We start from the raw sequence: 19,197 nt of genomic DNA on the forward strand, positions 1-19,197 counted from the left end.
CTGTGGATATGGCCCTGGATGCCGCCCTCTCTGGCCACATACCAGAACTCCCAGTGGTTCTGGTACCAGAATTGTTGGATCCTACGAACGTGCCCCTTTCGGATGCTTCTGTGTCTGTGGCCATACCAGAACCTCCTGAGTCAGACTCCATCACAGAGAGCAGAAAACTGGGCGTAAAACCGAGTCAAAACACTGTCAGCGAGCGTCGTAGCCCCAGATTGAATGGCGAGCGTCAACACAGGGCAGTAAAGAAGTTCAGGCCACCAGATAACCTTGACACACTGACTCCTGAGATGGGAGGTCATGGTGGGATCAGGGGCAGAAGGGTGCTACATCACCGTGACCCTCACAGTGGGGCCAGAAGTAAAGGGTCATTGCCATCGGGGAATGAAAGCCACTTGGCGAGTCGCTCGGTCAGCAGAGAGAGGAGGAGAAATCCGGGGAACGTGGTGGAGAAGGAGGCAGAGACCAAAAAAGTGGACGAGGTGTCCAAACCTGATGAGAGCAGGTGAGAAAGGCCAACAGCTGCTCATTCAACATGTTTTTTGTATATGTTAGGCAGCACGTTTCATAGTTGGTAAACAGGTGAAGTCAAAGTGAAGAGAGACAGGAACAATTTGGAGAAGAGAGGAGAATAAGATGCAGCAAAGGCCCCCAGTTACATGTACAGTATATGTTTAATGTCAGTGATTTTCAATGACCTGGAGATGCTAAAAAAATACAGACATGAACTTGCTCTTGTGCTTTATTGCACACTCAAAATACCAACTTCTATTGCATTTTGGCTTCATGTTTATTATTGTTATTTAATGCCTTAATCGGATTGTCAACACTAGAGAAATTACAGAAATAAGGACAGACAAATGGGGAAAGACATGTAACCCACCAGATGCAAACGGACGTAGTGGTTTTTGGTCAGTGTTGGGAATTCTTCACGCTACAGAGACTGTGTAATTACAGCTACTTTAGTTGCGGCTACTTTAGTTGCGGCTGCTTTAGTTGCGGCTACATTAGTTACGTACGTTAATTACGCAAATTACGCTGCTCCTTATGTTATTTTTTATTATTGCGGTTGCCTGTACAGAAGTCAGAGACATGTAAGTTGATACTCTTTATATTTAGATATTGTGGCAGCAGATTCTGTAGATTCATCACCTGACAGCACAGACCATACTGTAAGTATATCACTGTCTTCCTGTTTGTCCAGTAAAGTCTCTCTATTTTCAGACAGGGTGACAGGAGTGGAGGAGACACTGACCCACCGGAAAACCAGAGCCACTCTGGTGACCAGTGTCCTCAGAAGCAGGAAGAACCTCTTCAGCAATCAGACCCGTCTCCTCCTGTCATCCCAGAGAGCAACAAAGACGAAAAGGGGATAGAGCAGGACCAGGACAAATGTGAGCTTAGCTCCAGTGTGATCATCGAGGTGCCCAACGTTCAGTCATCTTTAGAGCTCTCCACGATCTCAGGTATTTCAGAAATAAAGTTGACCATGCAGTTGTCATGCTTCATTTCATATCTATTACACCTAAGCTAAATTGTTGCTTCCACAGTTCAGGGCCTTTATATATCAATGAGTCATGCTATTGTCTAAGCTTGTCCCCATCAATCTATTCTCAGTGGATATTTTCCAGATTAAAATCCTTTTTTACTAAGGGTGCAAGTTATAAGGTGGCGTTGTGAGGCCTTCCTCCTTGTTTGTATCCACTGTGCTATCTTCTCACTGTTCTCCTCCTCCTTCCGGCTGTCCTTGCCTCTTCTTCTTCTTTTTTCTTCTTCTTCTGACCTTCTCCAGTCAACATCAAGGACCATGAAACCTGTAAACCAGAGGAGGCAGAGGAGACAAAGCCTGTCAACACTGTGACCCCAGACAGCATGTTCATCTTCAAACCTGACAACCCGTAAGTTGCTTCCACTGGGATAGACTTTATAATACTGGGGTCAAATCCCACTCCAAACCTCAAATGCACTTGGAAGTAATGACACAGAGTTCAGGGTTGTTGCACTACATCTTGTTTGTTTTTTATCCCTGCTGCAATTAAGTTTTAGCCAGCTTAAGCCTATACCGTTTCACTGAGTAGTTTTGGTACCTGACCTCTACATTGCATCTCCACTATGCCATCTGCTCTCCCTCAGGGTTCGTCGAGCTTGTCACTACGTGGTGAACCTCAGGTACTTTGAAATGTCCATCCTGCTGGTCATAGCTGCTAGTAGTATAGCACTGGCTGCTGAGGACCCTGTAGCCACCTCCTCTAACTGGAATAAGGTTTGTGTGTGCACATTCATGTAAATATCATCTGTCTGACACAGGGCCAGCTGTCACATTAATGACTTAATAGAAGCCAAAATATTTCTCCTGTTACATCCAGAGATTCAATTTCAATTATGGTTTATATGTTCCTTGGGCATCAAATCTTTATCGTCACTACGCAGCAAAAAAATAAAACATTTCCTTAAATTGTTTAGCAAAATACCGCTAATGTAACTTGATGGGGGGCGGGGGGTAATTCGCTGCTGAGTGAGGAAATTGCAGTGTAAGACACACTGAGCCTGGTTGTTGATGGGAGAAATTTGGTTATTTTTCTTATCTCGTGTTGCCGTCATTGGAGGGGACTGTTTCATAATAAACCACAAGATAGGATTATTTGAAGTTACATTGCCCTTAATGTCATGAAATCAACATAACAAACTGACGAATTTCACCTAGACATGTCGGATTATCTGATCTTTTCTCTTTGACTGTCCTGTCTCACGCTCATTGCAGGTTCTGCGGTATTTTGATTATGTGTTCACCGGAGTCTTTACATTTGAAATGATTATAAAGGTGAGTTACTGTGTGTAAAGATGTCATTGTGTGGCGATTGATTGGAAGAAATGTTGTTAAAATCTAAATATACCTTTTTCGAGCAAAGAGTTCCACGATAATTACACTTAAGATCCCCTTTTGGGCATTCCTTTTTACCACATCTAAAGAACCCTGAAGATTAGAAAAATTAGTCTGATGGATCAAAAAGAACCTATCTTCTTTGACACACAGTTTCCAACCATTTTGGCTCTAATTAAAACATTTCCCTGTTTTATATGACTCATTATAATAGTCCCAAAGAAGTCAAATTAATCATAATTAAGATTGACGGAGTTTCTGAAAAATGATGTTGATGTTGATCATCACTGCTCCACGCCTCCATGCTCCTCGGAGTAACAAACAGCTTTGTCTGGCCCAATTCTCACATAACACGACTTGTTTAGGAGCTTGACACTGAAGCTTGACATACCTAAAAAGAAAGTGAACTGCATTCCTGGAAACTATCGTGGAGAAGTACATTAGAGTCATTACTCCCTCTTGTCTTGTCTTTAGATGATTGACCAGGGTCTGCTCCTCCATGACGGCTCCTACTTCAGAGACCTGTGGAACATCCTTGACTTTATAGTCGTGGTGGGAGCATTGGTGGCCTTCGCCCTCTCGTCAGTCACATGATTTATTTGAATTAATCATATGCACTAACCATATGTCTAAACATCAAGTTTTGTTTAAATCAACTGTAAATAAGCTTTTTCTGCTGTAAATATTCTCCCTCTTCATGTAGTCATTGCTTCCATTTTGTTTCAAACATTATAACTGTTGATATATGTGTCTTTCTTTCCTGTTTTTCTCCGTCTGTGGGTGATGCCCCTGTGGGATTGACCAACAGCAATGTGATGGGGTAAAAACATAACATAAGTAGTGTTACATAAGTAGACTATGTCAGATTACACATACTGTAATGATGGATGAATAAGGTGGGGAAAAACATGAGTGTCTAAAAATGTGGTATTTACTATGCTGCAATCGTCTGATGCTCACAGTCTGTCTGTCCTTTTGTACAGAAATAACAAAGGACGGGACATTAAGACCATCAAGTCTCTAAGAGTGTTGCGTGTCCTCAGACCGCTAAAGACCATCAAGAGACTTCCTAAACTCAAGGTCAGACATGCTACAACTTAGAAATCTCGGCTGCAGACCTGAGAGCAGATATAGAACGAGTAGACAGATGAGGTGATGAACGCTGAGCATCAGGGCATGAAGACATGTTGTCAAACCTCACACATAGAATGTCCGCAGGGAGAAAACAAATCATAAAAGCGCCATGCATACACAGGTGGATAATGCTTTAGAGCTCCAAATATACTCCTCAGTGGAAAAAGAAATAGTACAAAATGGAAACTGAGATTTCAATTTGCAGACTGGAAAACTAAAGAGAATAATGTAAAAACTGACAATACGTGAGAAGGGGGAGAGTTTAAAATGAAGGCACGGAATTAGCTAGCCTGAGATGCAGCTGGAGGACTGTACTAACAGGTACTCATTTAGGATTGCGACTAATACCAAAAACACACATCTTGTTCTATTCACTGGGACAGGGAGTGAAAAACATGAACTTAACCTAAAAGTCCCATTAATGGTTGTACATGTTTTAACAGATAATCCTTTACAATGTCTATCTGACATGTCTTTAGATTAATTTCTTTCCTTCCAGGCAGCCACTGGTTTCACTTTATGCCAGTAAAAATCAAACTTTCTGTTTTTGAAACCTTTTCTGTTGATGTTTTCTAACGTGAAACTACAACTTTTGTAACATTAAAAGCTGGAAATCATTGCATTCATGCGCTATGTTGTCCAAAAAACTATAAGCAAATGCTAGCATTGTTAATAGGATAGTGGGATTTTTCTTCCATGTACAAAAGCTGACTTGAGCCTTAGATGTCTATATTAACATATGAATTCAAACAAATCAACAAAGGTTTGCAAAACGCCCCTACAGTAATTGGATTACTGTGTAATAGTACTATAAATTTGAATAAATAGATAGTTATATGCCTCAAAGAATATACTAAAAAGGCTGCGTGCTTGTTGCTGCAGTAGCTGCACATCTGCACAGACCTGATTTCCTGATCTCACCGTGTTTTTCATCTCACATCTCTCTATTCCAGGCGGTATTTGACTGTGTAGTGACGTCTCTGAAAAACGTCTTCAACATCCTGATCGTCTACAAGCTTTTCATGTTCATCTTTGCCGTCATCGCTGTGCAACTCTTTAAGGGGAAGTTTTTCTACTGTACAGACAGTTCCAAGGACACAGAAAAGGATTGCCAGTAATACTCACTTTTTTCAGTTTTCCCTTCATTTATTTCTGCATTCAGATTTATATTCATCTTTGTTTATTTGTTTCTTTCTTTTCACTTAATCTCTTTTCCCTTCCTTCTTTTCCTATCCATAATTAAGTAATTTATTCCTTTGTGTAATTGTGGTTTTTTGGCTTCATGTCCTTCTAAAACTACACACTGGGGTCAATAAACTTGTTAAAAAAAGGTTAAATGATTTTTTTCCTTTTCTTAATGTTTTTTCTTCTTTAAATGTATCTTTGTTACAACTTGTTTTCTGTTTTCCCTGGTCTCCTCCTTCAGGGGTTACTACATTGACTATGGGAAGGATAAGAAAGAGGTGAAGAGGAGAGACTGGAAGAGACACGAGTTTCACTATGACAACGTCATCTGGGCTCTGCTCACTCTCTTCACTGTTTCCACTGGAGAGGGATGGCCTCAGTGAGTCTGACTGGAATCAGTGGATGAGTGCTAATTCTCTTGCTGGTTAAGGAAATCCAGCAGGAGCTTTCCCGCACATCATTTTCCTTTCTTAGAGGGCTCATTAGCTTTTATGAGCGTTATAACCTTTTAACATCTGACTTGTTCTTTGGTAATGGTCAAATCTGATCGTTGATGGAGGAAATATCATAGATGTGATTAACTTAACAAAGATTTTGCCATTTATTATCTCACAATGATATTATACCAATATTTTGCTGACAGTGGTTGTGGGTTTGTAGTGTTGCAACCCTCGGTAATTGACTTATGCTGTAGCAATAAATCAAAAATGATGAAATTGGCATTTGATCCCCACCCCAGTGAACAAACACTACCAAACTTTGTTGTCTCCAAAACTAATAGCTCCTGTAAGTGTGCAAGAGTCTTGATTTAGTGAAAGATTTCAAGCAGCTGCATGAGCATATTCTCATTGTTAAAAGTGAAATTTTTGCTGTTTCTGTCTTGCCAAAAAGAGGAAGTTCTTATTTGTAGTTGCTTGGGCGTTTAATAGCAGGGTTAGCATTAATACGCATTGTGTCTCGACTCTTTTAGGGTTCTGCAGCACTCAGTGGACGTGACAGAGGAGGACAGGGGTCCGAGCCACGGCAACAGGATGGAGATGTCTATCTTCTATGTCATCTACTTTGTCGTCTTTCCTTTCTTCTTTGTCAACATCTTCGTGGCTCTCATCATCATCACCTTCCAAGAACAGGGCGATAAGATGATGGAGGAGTGCAGCCTGGAAAAGAATGAGGTCAGGAAAGATTAATAGAAGAACGACAAATAAACACTTTCTCTGTCTTTGTCTCTTTCCTTGTGTTTAATGACCAATAAGCTACTTTCTAGTCTTTTCCCTTCTGTCGAATCAGCTTTGGTCAAATCTGTTTCTTCCCTGTCTGCCTTCCTTTCTCTGTCTCTTTACTTTATGCGAAGTTTAGATTTCCAGTCTATTTTTTAAGACCAAATACATCAAATGATCTCTGACTAGCTTTGTAAATCCATAAATGTTCTCGTAGAAAACATCTATTTATTTCCTAAGAGTTTAAAGCAAACAGAAAAGAAGCAAAAACAAAGAACCTGGTCATGTAAAACAAGGTGAATAGTTAGACTGTGTGCTGTGTGTATTTACTGTTTTGTTCTTAATCCCTTTCGTTTCCTCCTGTTCTCTGCAATTCAGAGGGCGTGCATAGACTTTGCCATCGGTGCCAAGCCCCTGACCCGTTACATGCCCCAGAACCGGCACACATTCCAATACCGTCTGTGGCATTTTGTGGTGTCGCCCTCTTTTGAGTACACCGTCCTGGCCATGATCGCTCTCAACACCATTGTACTTATGATGAAGGTGAGGATAATAAAAAGAGAAAATAAAAATCAAAGACTACAACAGCACATCTTTGTAGGACCAAAATGAGAGGACAACAACTGGTGTGACAGGTTCTACCATTATCTACTGTACATGTCTCTTCTCACTCTTAAAGATGACGTGCCATTTTCCACATATCCTTGTTTGCTAATAGGAAAAAAACACACCTTGTAACACACCATGAACTTGCGACTGTTAACACTTTTTAAAATAAGCTGAGATGTGTCACTCCTATCTGGAAACATGGATGTGTAAAAACACACTGTGATGTTTTCATTTGGATGTGTTTTTTTCCCCCTCTCTCTCACCACTTTTTCTTCTTCTGAACTGGTCTTTTTTGGGCTGTGCTAGTTGTTCAGGCAGACAGACAGACAGACAGACAGACGCAGGGTGACTCAGCCTGTATTAAATATTGATCTATAATGTCCAGGGGCTGCTATTTAGCATGACCTCATTAACTGTGGCTGCCGCCCCTAGAGGAATGACTCCTTTTATAGTGCGACAGATGAGAGGTGCAGAGACTGAGACACTATTTATGGGTCTGGAAGGATCTTCCATCAACCTGTAGTTCTGCAGGGTGCAGGGCTGAAGTTCAGTGAACTGGTTAAGGAATATTCCAGTTTTTTATTCTCCTCATAACATTGATTTTTTTTTTTTGCAGTTTAATACTTGCCTCCTTTCTATTTTCAGTATTATTCTGCCCCGCCAGCATATGAAGCCGTACTGAAGCATCTGAACACAGCTTTCACTGTTCTCTTCTCTGTTGAGTGCGTCCTCAAGATCATGGCCTTTGGGTTTTTGGTGAGGGAAAAGAGAAGCAAACAGCCTGAATGTGAATTAAAGATTCTTTTCTAGAATTGGCTCTAAGTATCATTCCTGTTTCCACAGAACTACTTTCGAGACACATGGAACATTTTTGACTTCATCACTGTTTTGGGCAGCATCACAGAGATTGTGGTAGACTTGCAGGTAACAAGAAAAAACATGATTAACTCTGACAAGTGAAAGAAAGAGTGAACCTTTGTGACTTCCTTTTTTCTACACAGTTGTGTGAACATACTATTGTATGCTATGTCAAGCTGACATCCTTCCCTATGTCCTTACGCCAGTTTGTCGATACGTTCAACATGAGTTTCTTGAAGCTGTTCCGAGCAGCTCGTCTGATCAAACTACTCCGACAAGGTTACACCATCCGCATTCTTCTGTGGACCTTTGTCCAGTCCTTCAAGGCTTTGCCCTACGTCTGCCTGCTCATCGCCATGCTCTTCTTCATCTACGCCATCATTGGCATGCAGGTTAGAAAGACACATGCTTGATTGGTCTCTGTTTTTCTGTGGAGATGGTATTTAATATACAACATTTACTATTTTTATCCAGCGTCCCACAGCATCCTAAGTATATGTGTTAAATGGTGAATTATATACACATTCAAAAAAAACACATGCAAAATGGGTAGTGCATGTCTAAACACTGTCACTGTTAAGGACTGTGTGTGTATATCTGTGTGAATCAGGTGTTTGGGAACATTAAGCTGAATGAGGAGACTCACATTACGCAGCACAACAACTTCAAGACCTTCTCTGGTGCTCTGATGCTGCTGTTCAGGTACGACACCGTGAGATTTTATTGATGTTCTTTGGTTAGCTTTGGACTTTTTGTTGTTTCAGTTCACTGTAAACAGAGATCTAGCAGTGATCCAAATTACACATATTTTGCTTTCAACAACACATTCCCTTAATGTAGTCTAAATAATGTTGCTAGGTTACGGTAGTTAGTACCAAGGAGCTCCTCAGTGTCACAGGGTGATGGATGCTGCAGTGTACCACTTACCTGCTTAGCAAATTAGCAGACACTTTGAGTTTTACAAAGCAGAGTGGGTCAAGTAATGAAATTGCTATCTCGACCAAACTGTTTATTTCTCCATGTTGAAGTTCCAAGTTTGTTTTCATAAGCAGTGAAGATTTAAACATGATAAGAATTCCTTACGCTTGCAGTAAAACTAAAATAAAAAAGAAACATAATGTAATATAAAACACTCACATTAAGAGTTAAAGACATTGCAAGTTTAGCACTATTGCATAAATGTGTGCATTAGACTACACAACTAGGTCTCACATTTGGACCATCTGAAAGCTGTCTCTGCGAGCCTCGATGCTTTGATAGTACTTTCCAGATGGCAGACGTAACTGTGAATAAACTGTAAACTGGACTGCTCAAGTCCTAAGTGACCCCTCCTATTCCTGATGTTGTGTAATGTGTGTGTGTCCAGGAGTGCCACAGGGGAGTCATGGCAGGAGATCATGTTGTCGTGTCTGGGGGGACAGAAGTGTGAGACGGACACCTCGCTTCCCCCAGCAGTACCGACGTCTGACCAGGAGGGGGGCTGTGGCTCCGACTTCGCCTATTTCTACTTTGTCTCGTTCATCTTCTTCAGCTCATTCCTGGTAAGTCCAGAAAACTGGAGTGTGAATAATTAAATTACAACAACGATACAAGGACTTGATTTAAAAGTTAGCCGGCGTGCTAACACTGGCTCATTGACAGAAATTTTGATTAATGTATGTTGTCCTTTATAAATAAAATAAATGAAATGAAATATCTTTTTTATGTTTTGAGCTGGTTATTTTTCTGAGGAAGAGCAGCCGTTCTTTATATTTTGAACACTTTCCATTCTCATATATTTAAATATGATGGCTTCTCCTTTCTGTCCAGATGCTGAACCTGTTTGTGGCTGTAATCATGGATAACTTTGAGTACCTGACGAGAGACTCGTCCATCTTGGGTCCTCACCACCTGGATGAGTTTGTCCGGATCTGGGGGGAGTATGACCGTGCTGCCTGGTTAGTGTCTCTGTGTCTTAAAGCTACACTATCATTTCATCAAAAGTGCAACTGTGCACATACAGATCCTACAGTTTTCAGTGATGTCAAAACTCCATAATACACACATATGGATGAAAGTAAGAAGTACTCTTCTTAATCCACATCTGTTGTCACAACAGTTGACACTGCATATAAAATTGGATTTAAAAAGCAATTGTGGGGTGTCTGTTTAGCACGTTTGACAACATCTGAACTAGTTGCAACAGATAAATGACAACAGCTACCGATAACCATGTAAAATGTTCATGTATGTGTTTATTACAGATTTTCTTTTTTTTAGATTTATTGCTGTTTGAATGTCCTACAACTACTCTTTTGAGGACAAGAGGAGAAAGCCTTCAGTTAGGGCTCATTCACCCGACACTGCAAGGTTGTAATGACGCACAACTAAAGACATATATGTTTTTTCCAGTGGTAGGATCCACTATAAGGAGATGTACAAAGTTGTGCGCACTATCTCACCTCCCCTGGGCTTTGGAAAGAACTGCCCGCACAGGGTGGCATGCAAGGTTTGGTTCCCCCATATCAACAAACCCCTCTGCCTCTTTTGTGTGGGATCCTTCCTGACCTCCTCCTATCCCTCCTTCCCTTCACCTGCTGTCACCACCCTGCTTGGCCTTTAGGGGTGTGGTACTCAGGGCAAAGAATGACGACACTCGAGTCTCAGGGTACTAAGGCACAGGACATCCCTCATTCAGGATTATAAATAAACTTTTTAGTTTTGCTTTTTGTTGGTGCAGTTATACAGCCATTTATACTGTATTTACATCACCTTTATTTATTCAGGGAGGGTCAGTTGAGAGCAAGCTCTCATTTCCAATGACGCCCTGACAAAATTATACATACAAAACCACTGAACAACTTAATATACACTATACAGTTGCAGTAAACAGTACAGACATAAAACAATTACAGAATTTTAAACTCAAAATCCACATGTACATTCAGTATACATGGTTTTATGAAGAAAAAACAGGGAAATCCTGTCTCTTTCTACCTTTTGGATCTGGTTTAAAGAAGAGTTCCCTCTCACACACACACATACAACACTTCACAACGTAAGTATTTGATATGTGTACCAGATCCAGTGAGGCTGTCATTCCTTATCTTATCCTGTCCAAGGTTTTCTCCTTTCCCAGATTTCTATGCCCTGATGGCAGCATAGAAAGAATACAACCTGATTTATTTTCTCCTACTTTTTACTCCCTATTCCTGTGTGATGCCTTGGAATAATCCTCTTTCTTGTATCTCCTCCATTTATGTTCCTCTCTTCTACCCTCCACCCCCTCCTGTGCACTTTCTCTCCTCCATCCCTTGGGAACGCACTCCCCGATTCTTCCACTGTTATTCAATTTCTCCTCCACCTCCAACATCATCCCTCTGCCTTCCTTCCCCCCTTTCCACTCCCTCCCTCTTTTTCCCTCTCTCTCACTCCCATCTTCATGGCTACCTGGCACCCCCAGTGGTCGTATCCATTACAATGACATGTATGAGATGTTGACCAACATGTCGCCACCTCTAGGCCTGGGCAAGAAATGCCCCTCCAAGTTGGCATATAAGGTAGACTAAACACTAGAGCCTAACAGGCATTTCCTTCATGTTTTAATTAACAAGGACAGGCGCTGTAGAATTTTTTTTTTTTGTGTCACACATTGGAAAAGCAAGGCATTTTTTTCTGTTGTTTATATGGTGCAGTTTTGCTTGTTGGAACCGTTCCAGTGTTTTTTCATTGGCAGATGATTAAAGCTACAGTACTAATTTGCCTGTTTTGCTTTGCATCTTGGCAGAAAAATAAGGCGCCATTATCTGTTTGCTGTTATCTGATGAAAGCGTCTCTGTGGAGTTTATTGCTCTAAACAAGTTGGAGAACATTAATCAGAAAGTTGTCAAACATCTACATGCTTCGTCTTTCATCAAAGTCCGCTGTCAAATGTTCTCGTCTTTCATACCTACTGTACTTCTTTGTTTCTTACATTTACCTGTCTGCATGTGCGTCTTGCCACAGCCACTGTGTGTGTGGGTGGGTGTGTGTGTGTGTGTGTGTGTGTGTGTATCTGGGGGGATTATGACCGTGCCGAGTGGTTAGTGTCTCTCTGTCTTAAAGATACACTATAATTTCATCAAAAGTGTGCACATACAGATGCTACAATTTTCAGTGATGTCAAATGATGTGTTCTGCAGTCATGCTGTAAAATATATACTCCATAATACACAAAGTAAAAGGTACTCTGCTTAATCCACGTGTGTGTGTGTGTGTGTGTGTGTGTGTGTGTGTGTGTGTGTGTTGTTGTGTTTGTGAGTTTTCGAGCCTGTCAGCATGCTCCATCGCAGATGAACAAGGTTCTCTTACTTCCGAATGTGTGTTTCATGAGTTTTATCTTTTTTTTTTTTACTGTGTCTGTGACCTCAGATTATGTTGAAATTATTAAAAGTCTACATTTTACATAACTACTTGTCAAAACAGTTTTCTTGTGATCATCAAATAATAACTGTATCTTGTGTCTCAAAACAAGATACAGTAAATATTTACAAGGTTGTCCTCTCCATCCTTCTGCATCTATCGGTGTCGTTTACTTCATTTAAACAATGCAAACTAGGCTATATGAAATTATGATTAAAGTGGAAACATTTTCTTCTTGTAATGATGCCCAGAAAGGCCATGGTTGCTTAATTTTAGTTGCCCTGAAATCATAATTTGATTATCTAATTATCTCAGTAACAGATTTATGGTTGAGTAGACTGAGCTCAGCTCCAGCTGGGTGTTTTCCCTTTGAGCTGAAACATATTCGTATGTTGTTTATAATAACAAAATGGCATTCCTTAACAGTGTCAAATCTAAACTGTTCATTCTCTAGTCTGTAAGCTAAATGAGTAAGCAAGTATCTAAAAAACGTAATTTGTTATCTTGAGATAATGACAATATTAAGTCATTACAACCACAAGATAAGAAGACCGGAAAACATTATGATATACCACGGCCTCTCTGGGCTTCCACTTTTTCATTGTGATATGTGGTGTAATTGTTTGTTGGTGTGCTGGGTTGTGTCTGACTATGATGCTCTCTCTGCTGCCATCAGAGACTAGTCCTGATGAACATGCCTGTGGACGATGACATGTCCGTTCACTTCACCTCCACCCTCATGGCCCTCATCCGCACCGCCCTGGAGGTCAAGATAGCCAGAGGTCAGACCGAATATCAAAACTATACAGACACACATTCACTGTGATGTACAACTCATTAAATCACGCTTTTAATCTTCAGGAGGGGAGGATAGAAATCAGATGGACCTGGACTTACAGAAGGAGATCGGTGTCATCTGGCCTCATCTCTCTCAGAAGACGTTGGACGTGCTGGTTCCCATTCAGAAAGGTGACATGAGCCTGCATCTTTACAGTGCTATTATTCATATGTCAATGAAAAGATATCCATGTTTTCTATCCTTGTAGTTGTAGTGGTAAATGTTATTACATTTAATAATGTACTAGGGTCATGTCTGATGCTTTCTCCTTTTTCAGCCGGTGACATGACAATTGGGAAGATTTATGCCGCCATGATGATCATGGACTATTACAAGCAGAGCAAGGCCAAGAAGCTCCGACAGCAACTGGAGGAACAGGTACTTTTCATTTTTTATTTTTAGGTGCATTATGATGACATGTTTTGGGTAAATGTATTCCCCTGAAGCACCCAGCAGCCACTGACGTGCAGTGGTGTGATTGCATAATTTCTGCTCTTTTTATATTGGTCATCATTTAACAATTTACATTTTGTATGGTTTGCCTGTTTGGTTTAAAGTTTAGCTTGGGATTTGTGTGTACTAAAACTCAGTCAGTTTAACATTGAACTATTAAAGTATTTATACAATAAACTGAAAAGACAGCGCACACAAAAAAGTCACATGTCAAGTCAGAGGTGATTTGTAGACAGTAGAATTACTGGAGTGTATTTGTTTTCATTTCCCATCTCCCCCTGCATGTTTTTTTCTCTCCCCATAGAAACATGCTCCTATGTTCCAGCGTATGGACGCCTCCTCTCTGCCTCCAGAAATCCTATGCAATGCCAAATCCCTTTCATTCCTCAGGCACAGTGCCGGATCTGCTCTGTAAATATTCAACTTTAATTTACCTCACACCGTTATTTAGATTTATTTGTGGTTATCTATGCTTGTAAGATTAGATTAATCTTGTTTCTGTAGATCTGCTCAAGGACTTTTTAGATGCCTTCTGTTCCTTCATCATCATCATCATCATCATCAGCCACAATAATTGACAAATGTACAGCATGTGGATATATAATGCAGTTGCCCTGTTGGTTTGTGCTCCTTCAGCACCAGAGGAGGTTTTCTAGCACTCAGCCCTATCTCTCCACAAGAGATGTTCCTGCAGCCGCTGTCCCACTCCAGGGAGGAGAAGGAGGAGGATGACGGCGACTATCGTTCACCCTACCACCCCTACCATCACCCTCATCACCAGCACCATCATTTACAAACACTGGTAGCTACCCACATGTAGTATTGACCTGGTCAAGCAAAAATCTATAAATGATACTTTTACTGCTGCAAGAAAAATAATATAATTTGAACGAACACACAAACGACCTGCAAGATCTGTACTAGGACACATTGTTTATTACTTAACGTTGTTAAACCATTGTCAGAGTATCATTATAGAAACTCTTAGCTTGACTCTTGAGACAAAAATAAATAAATAAGAAACAACCAGCCCTCTTTTTTGTGATATTTCTTTGTAGGTGCCAGACGTAGTGGAGTATAATCAAGTGATGCAGCAGGCCAGGCAGGACGCAACAGTTATTAAATCACCTCAGCGCACAGCATCCATCAGAGCTTCCTCCATGCCCAGACTGGCTGTTGATCCACTGGTAATAAAAGAGTAATACACTTTATTCAAACCTAAATTCAGCAACAAACAAATATTGTATTAAAAAGTGCTCTGAAAATGAATAAGCAATTGAAATGAATTAGTTAGAGTTTGCTCAGCACATAATGTATATATGTAGGCTATGTATTTGTGGGTGTTTGATGATGAGAGAGTGTGTGTTTGTTGATTAGGTGTCATTCATGGTTTCTTAAGTGATTCCTTCTCTGGTTGTTGGATGTGTATGTAGCCTGGGATGTCAGCAGACAGTAAGCTGATAAAGCGCTCCTTCTCTACCATCGGAGACCAGTGTGTGAACGGCCTCTGGCAGGAGCAGCACTCTCTGGAGAGAGTCAGTCCTGATGGCTCATACAGGCCTCGTCAGAGGAGCTACAGAGGTCACTGAACACACATGGCATTACATTGCATGATGAATTTTAGCAATAGCAATGTTGGCATAGCAATGTTTAGAAGTCACAGAAGTAAAATTTCCTTAAAAAAAAAATGACTAACCTCTTAGGTCCTAGAGTCAACCACAAAGAAACAAGCAGTCATGAGAGAGGGCGATCTAAGGAACGGCGCCACCTACTGTCTCCTGACGTGTCCCGCTGCAACTCTGAGGAGCGCAGCCACGATCCATCATGTGAAAGGACACGGTCCCGTTCACCTAGCGAAGGACGCACACACACCTTACAGAGACAGGTAGACAATAGGGTTAATTACACACTGAAGCACCAGTTAGTCTTTGTGACCCAAAGACGTGCTGGTTGTTATCGCACAATGAAATCAAGGACTGTTTTGTACCTGTGATTGGATGTGAATCCAGTGAACCACCTGGAAGAACACCAGCAGTACTCTGTCTCTGCAGCAGAAGGAGCATAACAGCTGAAACTGTAGCTATAGGAGTCTATAACAGTACTGCCCTTACTATTGTGCTTGTGTTGTTTGCAGGTAAACACAACAGGCAGCCCTGTTCATTCAGCCTCAGACTCCGGCACTCCTCGTAATCGGCGCCAGCTGCCACAGACACCCTCCCGGCCTCGGCCATTCATCTCCTACTCCCCTCTGGTCTGCCAAGCCCACAACTCTCCAGCACCAACAGCCTCCTCTGAGGGACAGACCCAGCCTCAGGATGGCGCTGGTGGCTCCACTGAGAACTTGTGGAGGGCTGATAAGGAGGGTGGCCCCCTAACTGGAGGTCAGGGGTCATTCGGAGGACAGGTGTTAGGACCGAGCAACCCATCTCCTCACCGCTACATCTCAGAGCCCTACCTCCCATTCCATGATGACGGCAGCGGTGGAGAGGCAGGAGACGGGCAGGAGACCCTTACTTTTGAGACTGCCATAGCAACCAGCCTAGGACGGGCCAACGCCATAAGCTCCGCTCCTCAGCTCAGACACTCCTGGCAGGTTCCTAATGGTCATTTCCGAAAGCACTTGGGCCAAGCCAGTCCAGCTCAAGCCAAGGAGCTGCTAAGTGACACAGACGAGGACGACCGCTGCTAAAAAAAACAAAAAACAGACGAAGAGCATGCATAGAGCAAGTAAGCTAATCGGAGAAGCTCTACAAGGCTTTAGCTCCTCTGTGGCTCTGAGAACTTGTATTCTCACTACCAGTAGCATAACAAGCAGGACTGAACTCCAGCGCTATTTATCTGGACACTTGCGTGTCTGTCTGCAACGTGTTCTTGTGTGTGTGTTTGTTGTAGCTGGAGGGAGACTCTTTGTGTGTGTGTGTGTGTGTGTGTGTGTGTGTGTGTGTGTGCTCTTAATAGAGAAAAGTTGCCAAATCAAGAGAACAGCAGAGACTGACTGTACTATAAGTAGATCACTGCAGGCAAACCCCAAGCATTGCCAAGCCTTCCCACACAAGTTAGTGTTTTGATTGTTATTTGAACAAAATATGGTGAGACGTCTATCCAAGAGGTCTTTGAATCCAAGAAACTGATCTCAGTGCGTTTTGTGTAGGTGAACTTAGAGGTAGCATGTAAAAATGTAATACAATGAATGTATTTTAGTTTTTGGTTCTTATGTTAAGGTCATTTGAAAGGGTTGCTGTTAGTGCTGACTGTGAACAATCGTAAGGGTAGTAGTTTGATTCAATCAGATTTTGCCAATTTATAATTTAAAACAGTTCCTGTTTAAAACAAGAGTATCCACGTGGTTCATGGGCATTATGCAGTCACTAATCAATAGATAGTCAATACAGAAAATCATCAGATTACAGAATAAGATGTTTTGTCTCAGGATACTGGACCATTGAATTTGAAAATGTGAAGGACTAGAAGTGTCTTTTACAGGTCTGTCAGCATGATATCAACATGACGAGACCACCAGTTGACTACAACGGCTTTGGCCTGAGGTACAACCATCTGTAGGACAGACAGTCCGCGTGAATCTCAAATGGATATTCATTCTTCACGTTTCTTCTTAAGCCATTTTCTTCTGGTACATAGAGCCAGGGACGTGTCTTCTTCAGGATGTGTTTCCCTCTTTCATGTGATGATGAGAAATCAATGTCCTTTTTACTTGTGATGCAACATGGATGCTTTTACAAAAGACAAATCACAGGCACAGTATGGTTTGCCTATATGTTAAGTGTCACATCGTTTCCGTCACATTGGAGCCTATGTTTTTTTCTCAAAACAAACAAGCGTTATGGAATTTCTGTGCTCCAGTCGTTAATAGTAATTTCCACATGCATGATTATGGTGACAATTGGATAGAGAGAGAGAGGTGTGTCTGTTGCTGCCGAATTGTTCTCATTTAAATGTGTCTATGATATTAAATAGGATTTTAAACCACCTCACCAACAGAGTAATAATGAAACAAAAGGCATAGAAATGTTTATGCTTTTTTCCACTGTTAATATCTTCGAACATTCCACCTTTAGACCATTTGTTGTTCCCCTTGAATAAGATGTGTATTTATATCATATGCTGTTGTATTAATGTAATATGTTGAGTTTGACATGTTTCTGAAATGTGAACACAGGACTTATCTGGAGGATCCACAGTCCAGAAGAGGTCACATTTCCCTGCAGGGGACTCACCTGGACTGAAAAAGACGTGTTTTAGCAGAGAAACCTCCATTGAAGTGTGTCGATTCATACAGTTTACAGGTTAGGTTAAGGCTTCAGCCTGTATATTATAGGACCGTGCTTAACATGTACATTGCCTAGGACTTAACCTTGATGTACAGAACAACCTAATCTGTGCCTGGGGAAGCTCACCCAAAGAGTTCCCTATCAAGCCTGGTTTTCTTAGATAAAGAAGCTTTCTGGTAAATATGTAGTGTAAACTAAAATAAATCCATGTTTAATTTATTGCACCATTTATATTTCATTTGAATCATGATGCCTGTCTATGACTTTAAAGAAGAAGTGTTTACATATCTGTTCAAAGGACCATTAAAGAGAGATCAGTTGTCTTTTCTGTACTGGCTGATATTACCTTTATACCTTTATATGCTTAAGAATATAATTTTATATATATATATATATATATATATATATACACTGTGTGTGTGTGTATATATATAAATAAATATATATATATATATATATATTCTTTTAAAAAATAGTTTTGAGGATTTTATGAGTTTTTTTGCCTTTATTTAAGATTTGACAATAGAGATATAGGAATTGAGGGCATCTACCCCTAAACTCCTATAGGCCACCAGAATGTAACTACTGTATACTAAGCAATAGCAGTTTTTAAAGCTTTAAAACACAATTTATCAAGTGTATAATGGTGTTTAGAAATTTAGACATTTGTACTGTTTGCGAACACCCTTCCAACTTACCACACATTTAAGTTATCAATACAAGTTAACTGCACTTGATTTAATTTATCTACAACAATCACATAGTGCTTGTGCCTTTTAAGTCTGAATACACAAAAGAATGAAATGTAATGCAGTCAGAAAGCCTTTAGTCAGTAGCTGGATAAATTACAGGCTGACGCTTCATATGCACAGATTATTATCATAATGTGATAATTTATGGTTTTCAATGACTGACTCTTCCAGGAGCGTGTGTTTCTGTATTTATGTTCACATATTCCTAAAATAACCAGGTGTAAAGGTTTCAATGCCCTGGAAGCAGAGCAGAGACATTGGTGAGATAACATATGCCACAAAGTGTGTTTGTGCGAAGACAGAGATGCTGATTAGGCCCGGCCCTCTGGTCCATGTGTACCAGCAGCTGATATGTTCTTCCAGCACCAGTCCTTTCTCTGCAGTCTATTGAGGACATGATGGCAAGCTCATCTTTACTCTTGGTGCTCTGGGTCAAAGCCCATCTGTTCATCGTAAAACCAGACGGTCTGTCTCAGGGAGTGAGCACACCACGGCAGTGTTATCACCATCCCAAAGCAAGGGATCATGGGAGAGACCGAGGAAATGTGAAACTTGTAGGTGTGAAAGGTAAGCAACTTTAGGATGAGATAAACAAAAA

The 19,197-nt window shown here is 41.0% G+C and overlaps 1 protein-coding gene across 10 annotated transcripts in view; it reads left to right on the plus strand.

Moving 5' to 3' along the window:
• cacna1ea (calcium channel, voltage-dependent, R type, alpha 1E subunit a) overlaps nucleotides 1-18,170 on the plus strand; it is a 93,701-nt gene extending 75,531 nt beyond the window's left edge. For 3 of the 10 annotated variants that reach the window (XM_032525677.1, XM_032525676.1, XM_032525672.1), the window contains 28 exons: nucleotides 1-508; nucleotides 1,228-1,469; nucleotides 1,796-1,901; nucleotides 2,137-2,266; nucleotides 2,765-2,824; nucleotides 3,359-3,465; nucleotides 3,693-3,704; nucleotides 3,868-3,964; nucleotides 4,972-5,132; nucleotides 5,445-5,582; nucleotides 6,174-6,375; nucleotides 6,799-6,963; nucleotides 7,675-7,785; nucleotides 7,873-7,953; nucleotides 8,094-8,279; nucleotides 8,498-8,589; nucleotides 9,254-9,428; nucleotides 9,697-9,824; nucleotides 11,330-11,426; nucleotides 12,944-13,049; nucleotides 13,129-13,236; nucleotides 13,383-13,483; nucleotides 13,863-13,969; nucleotides 14,195-14,360; nucleotides 14,617-14,745; nucleotides 14,992-15,139; nucleotides 15,262-15,443; nucleotides 15,693-18,170. The exon at nucleotides 1-508 is cut by the window's left edge. In XM_032525677.1, coding sequence (XP_032381568.1) covers nucleotides 1-508; nucleotides 1,228-1,469; nucleotides 1,796-1,901; nucleotides 2,137-2,266; nucleotides 2,765-2,824; nucleotides 3,359-3,465; nucleotides 3,693-3,704; nucleotides 3,868-3,964; nucleotides 4,972-5,132; nucleotides 5,445-5,582; nucleotides 6,174-6,375; nucleotides 6,799-6,963; nucleotides 7,675-7,785; nucleotides 7,873-7,953; nucleotides 8,094-8,279; nucleotides 8,498-8,589; nucleotides 9,254-9,428; nucleotides 9,697-9,824; nucleotides 11,330-11,426; nucleotides 12,944-13,049; nucleotides 13,129-13,236; nucleotides 13,383-13,483; nucleotides 13,863-13,969; nucleotides 14,195-14,360; nucleotides 14,617-14,745; nucleotides 14,992-15,139; nucleotides 15,262-15,443; nucleotides 15,693-16,247 — 4,400 coding nt within the window. In that variant the 3' untranslated portion in view covers nucleotides 16,248-18,170. Of the gene's footprint in view, nucleotides 509-1,227; nucleotides 1,470-1,795; nucleotides 1,902-2,136; nucleotides 2,267-2,764; nucleotides 2,825-3,358; nucleotides 3,466-3,692; nucleotides 3,705-3,867; nucleotides 3,965-4,971; nucleotides 5,133-5,444; nucleotides 5,583-6,173; nucleotides 6,376-6,798; nucleotides 6,964-7,674; nucleotides 7,786-7,872; nucleotides 7,954-8,093; nucleotides 8,280-8,497; nucleotides 8,590-9,253; nucleotides 9,429-9,696; nucleotides 9,825-10,278; nucleotides 10,376-11,329; nucleotides 11,427-12,943; nucleotides 13,050-13,128; nucleotides 13,237-13,382; nucleotides 13,484-13,862; nucleotides 13,970-14,194; nucleotides 14,361-14,616; nucleotides 14,757-14,991; nucleotides 15,140-15,261; nucleotides 15,444-15,692 lie in introns of those variants that run through there. The other 7 variants (XM_032525669.1, XM_032525670.1, XM_032525673.1 and 4 more) reach the window with 6 other exon arrangements.
• Nucleotides 18,171-19,197: the final 1,027 nt, after the last annotated feature.

Source organism: Etheostoma spectabile, chromosome 9 (assembly GCF_008692095.1).
Source record: "Etheostoma spectabile isolate EspeVRDwgs_2016 chromosome 9, UIUC_Espe_1.0, whole genome shotgun sequence".
NCBI lineage: Eukaryota > Metazoa > Chordata > Actinopteri > Perciformes > Percidae > Etheostoma > Etheostoma spectabile.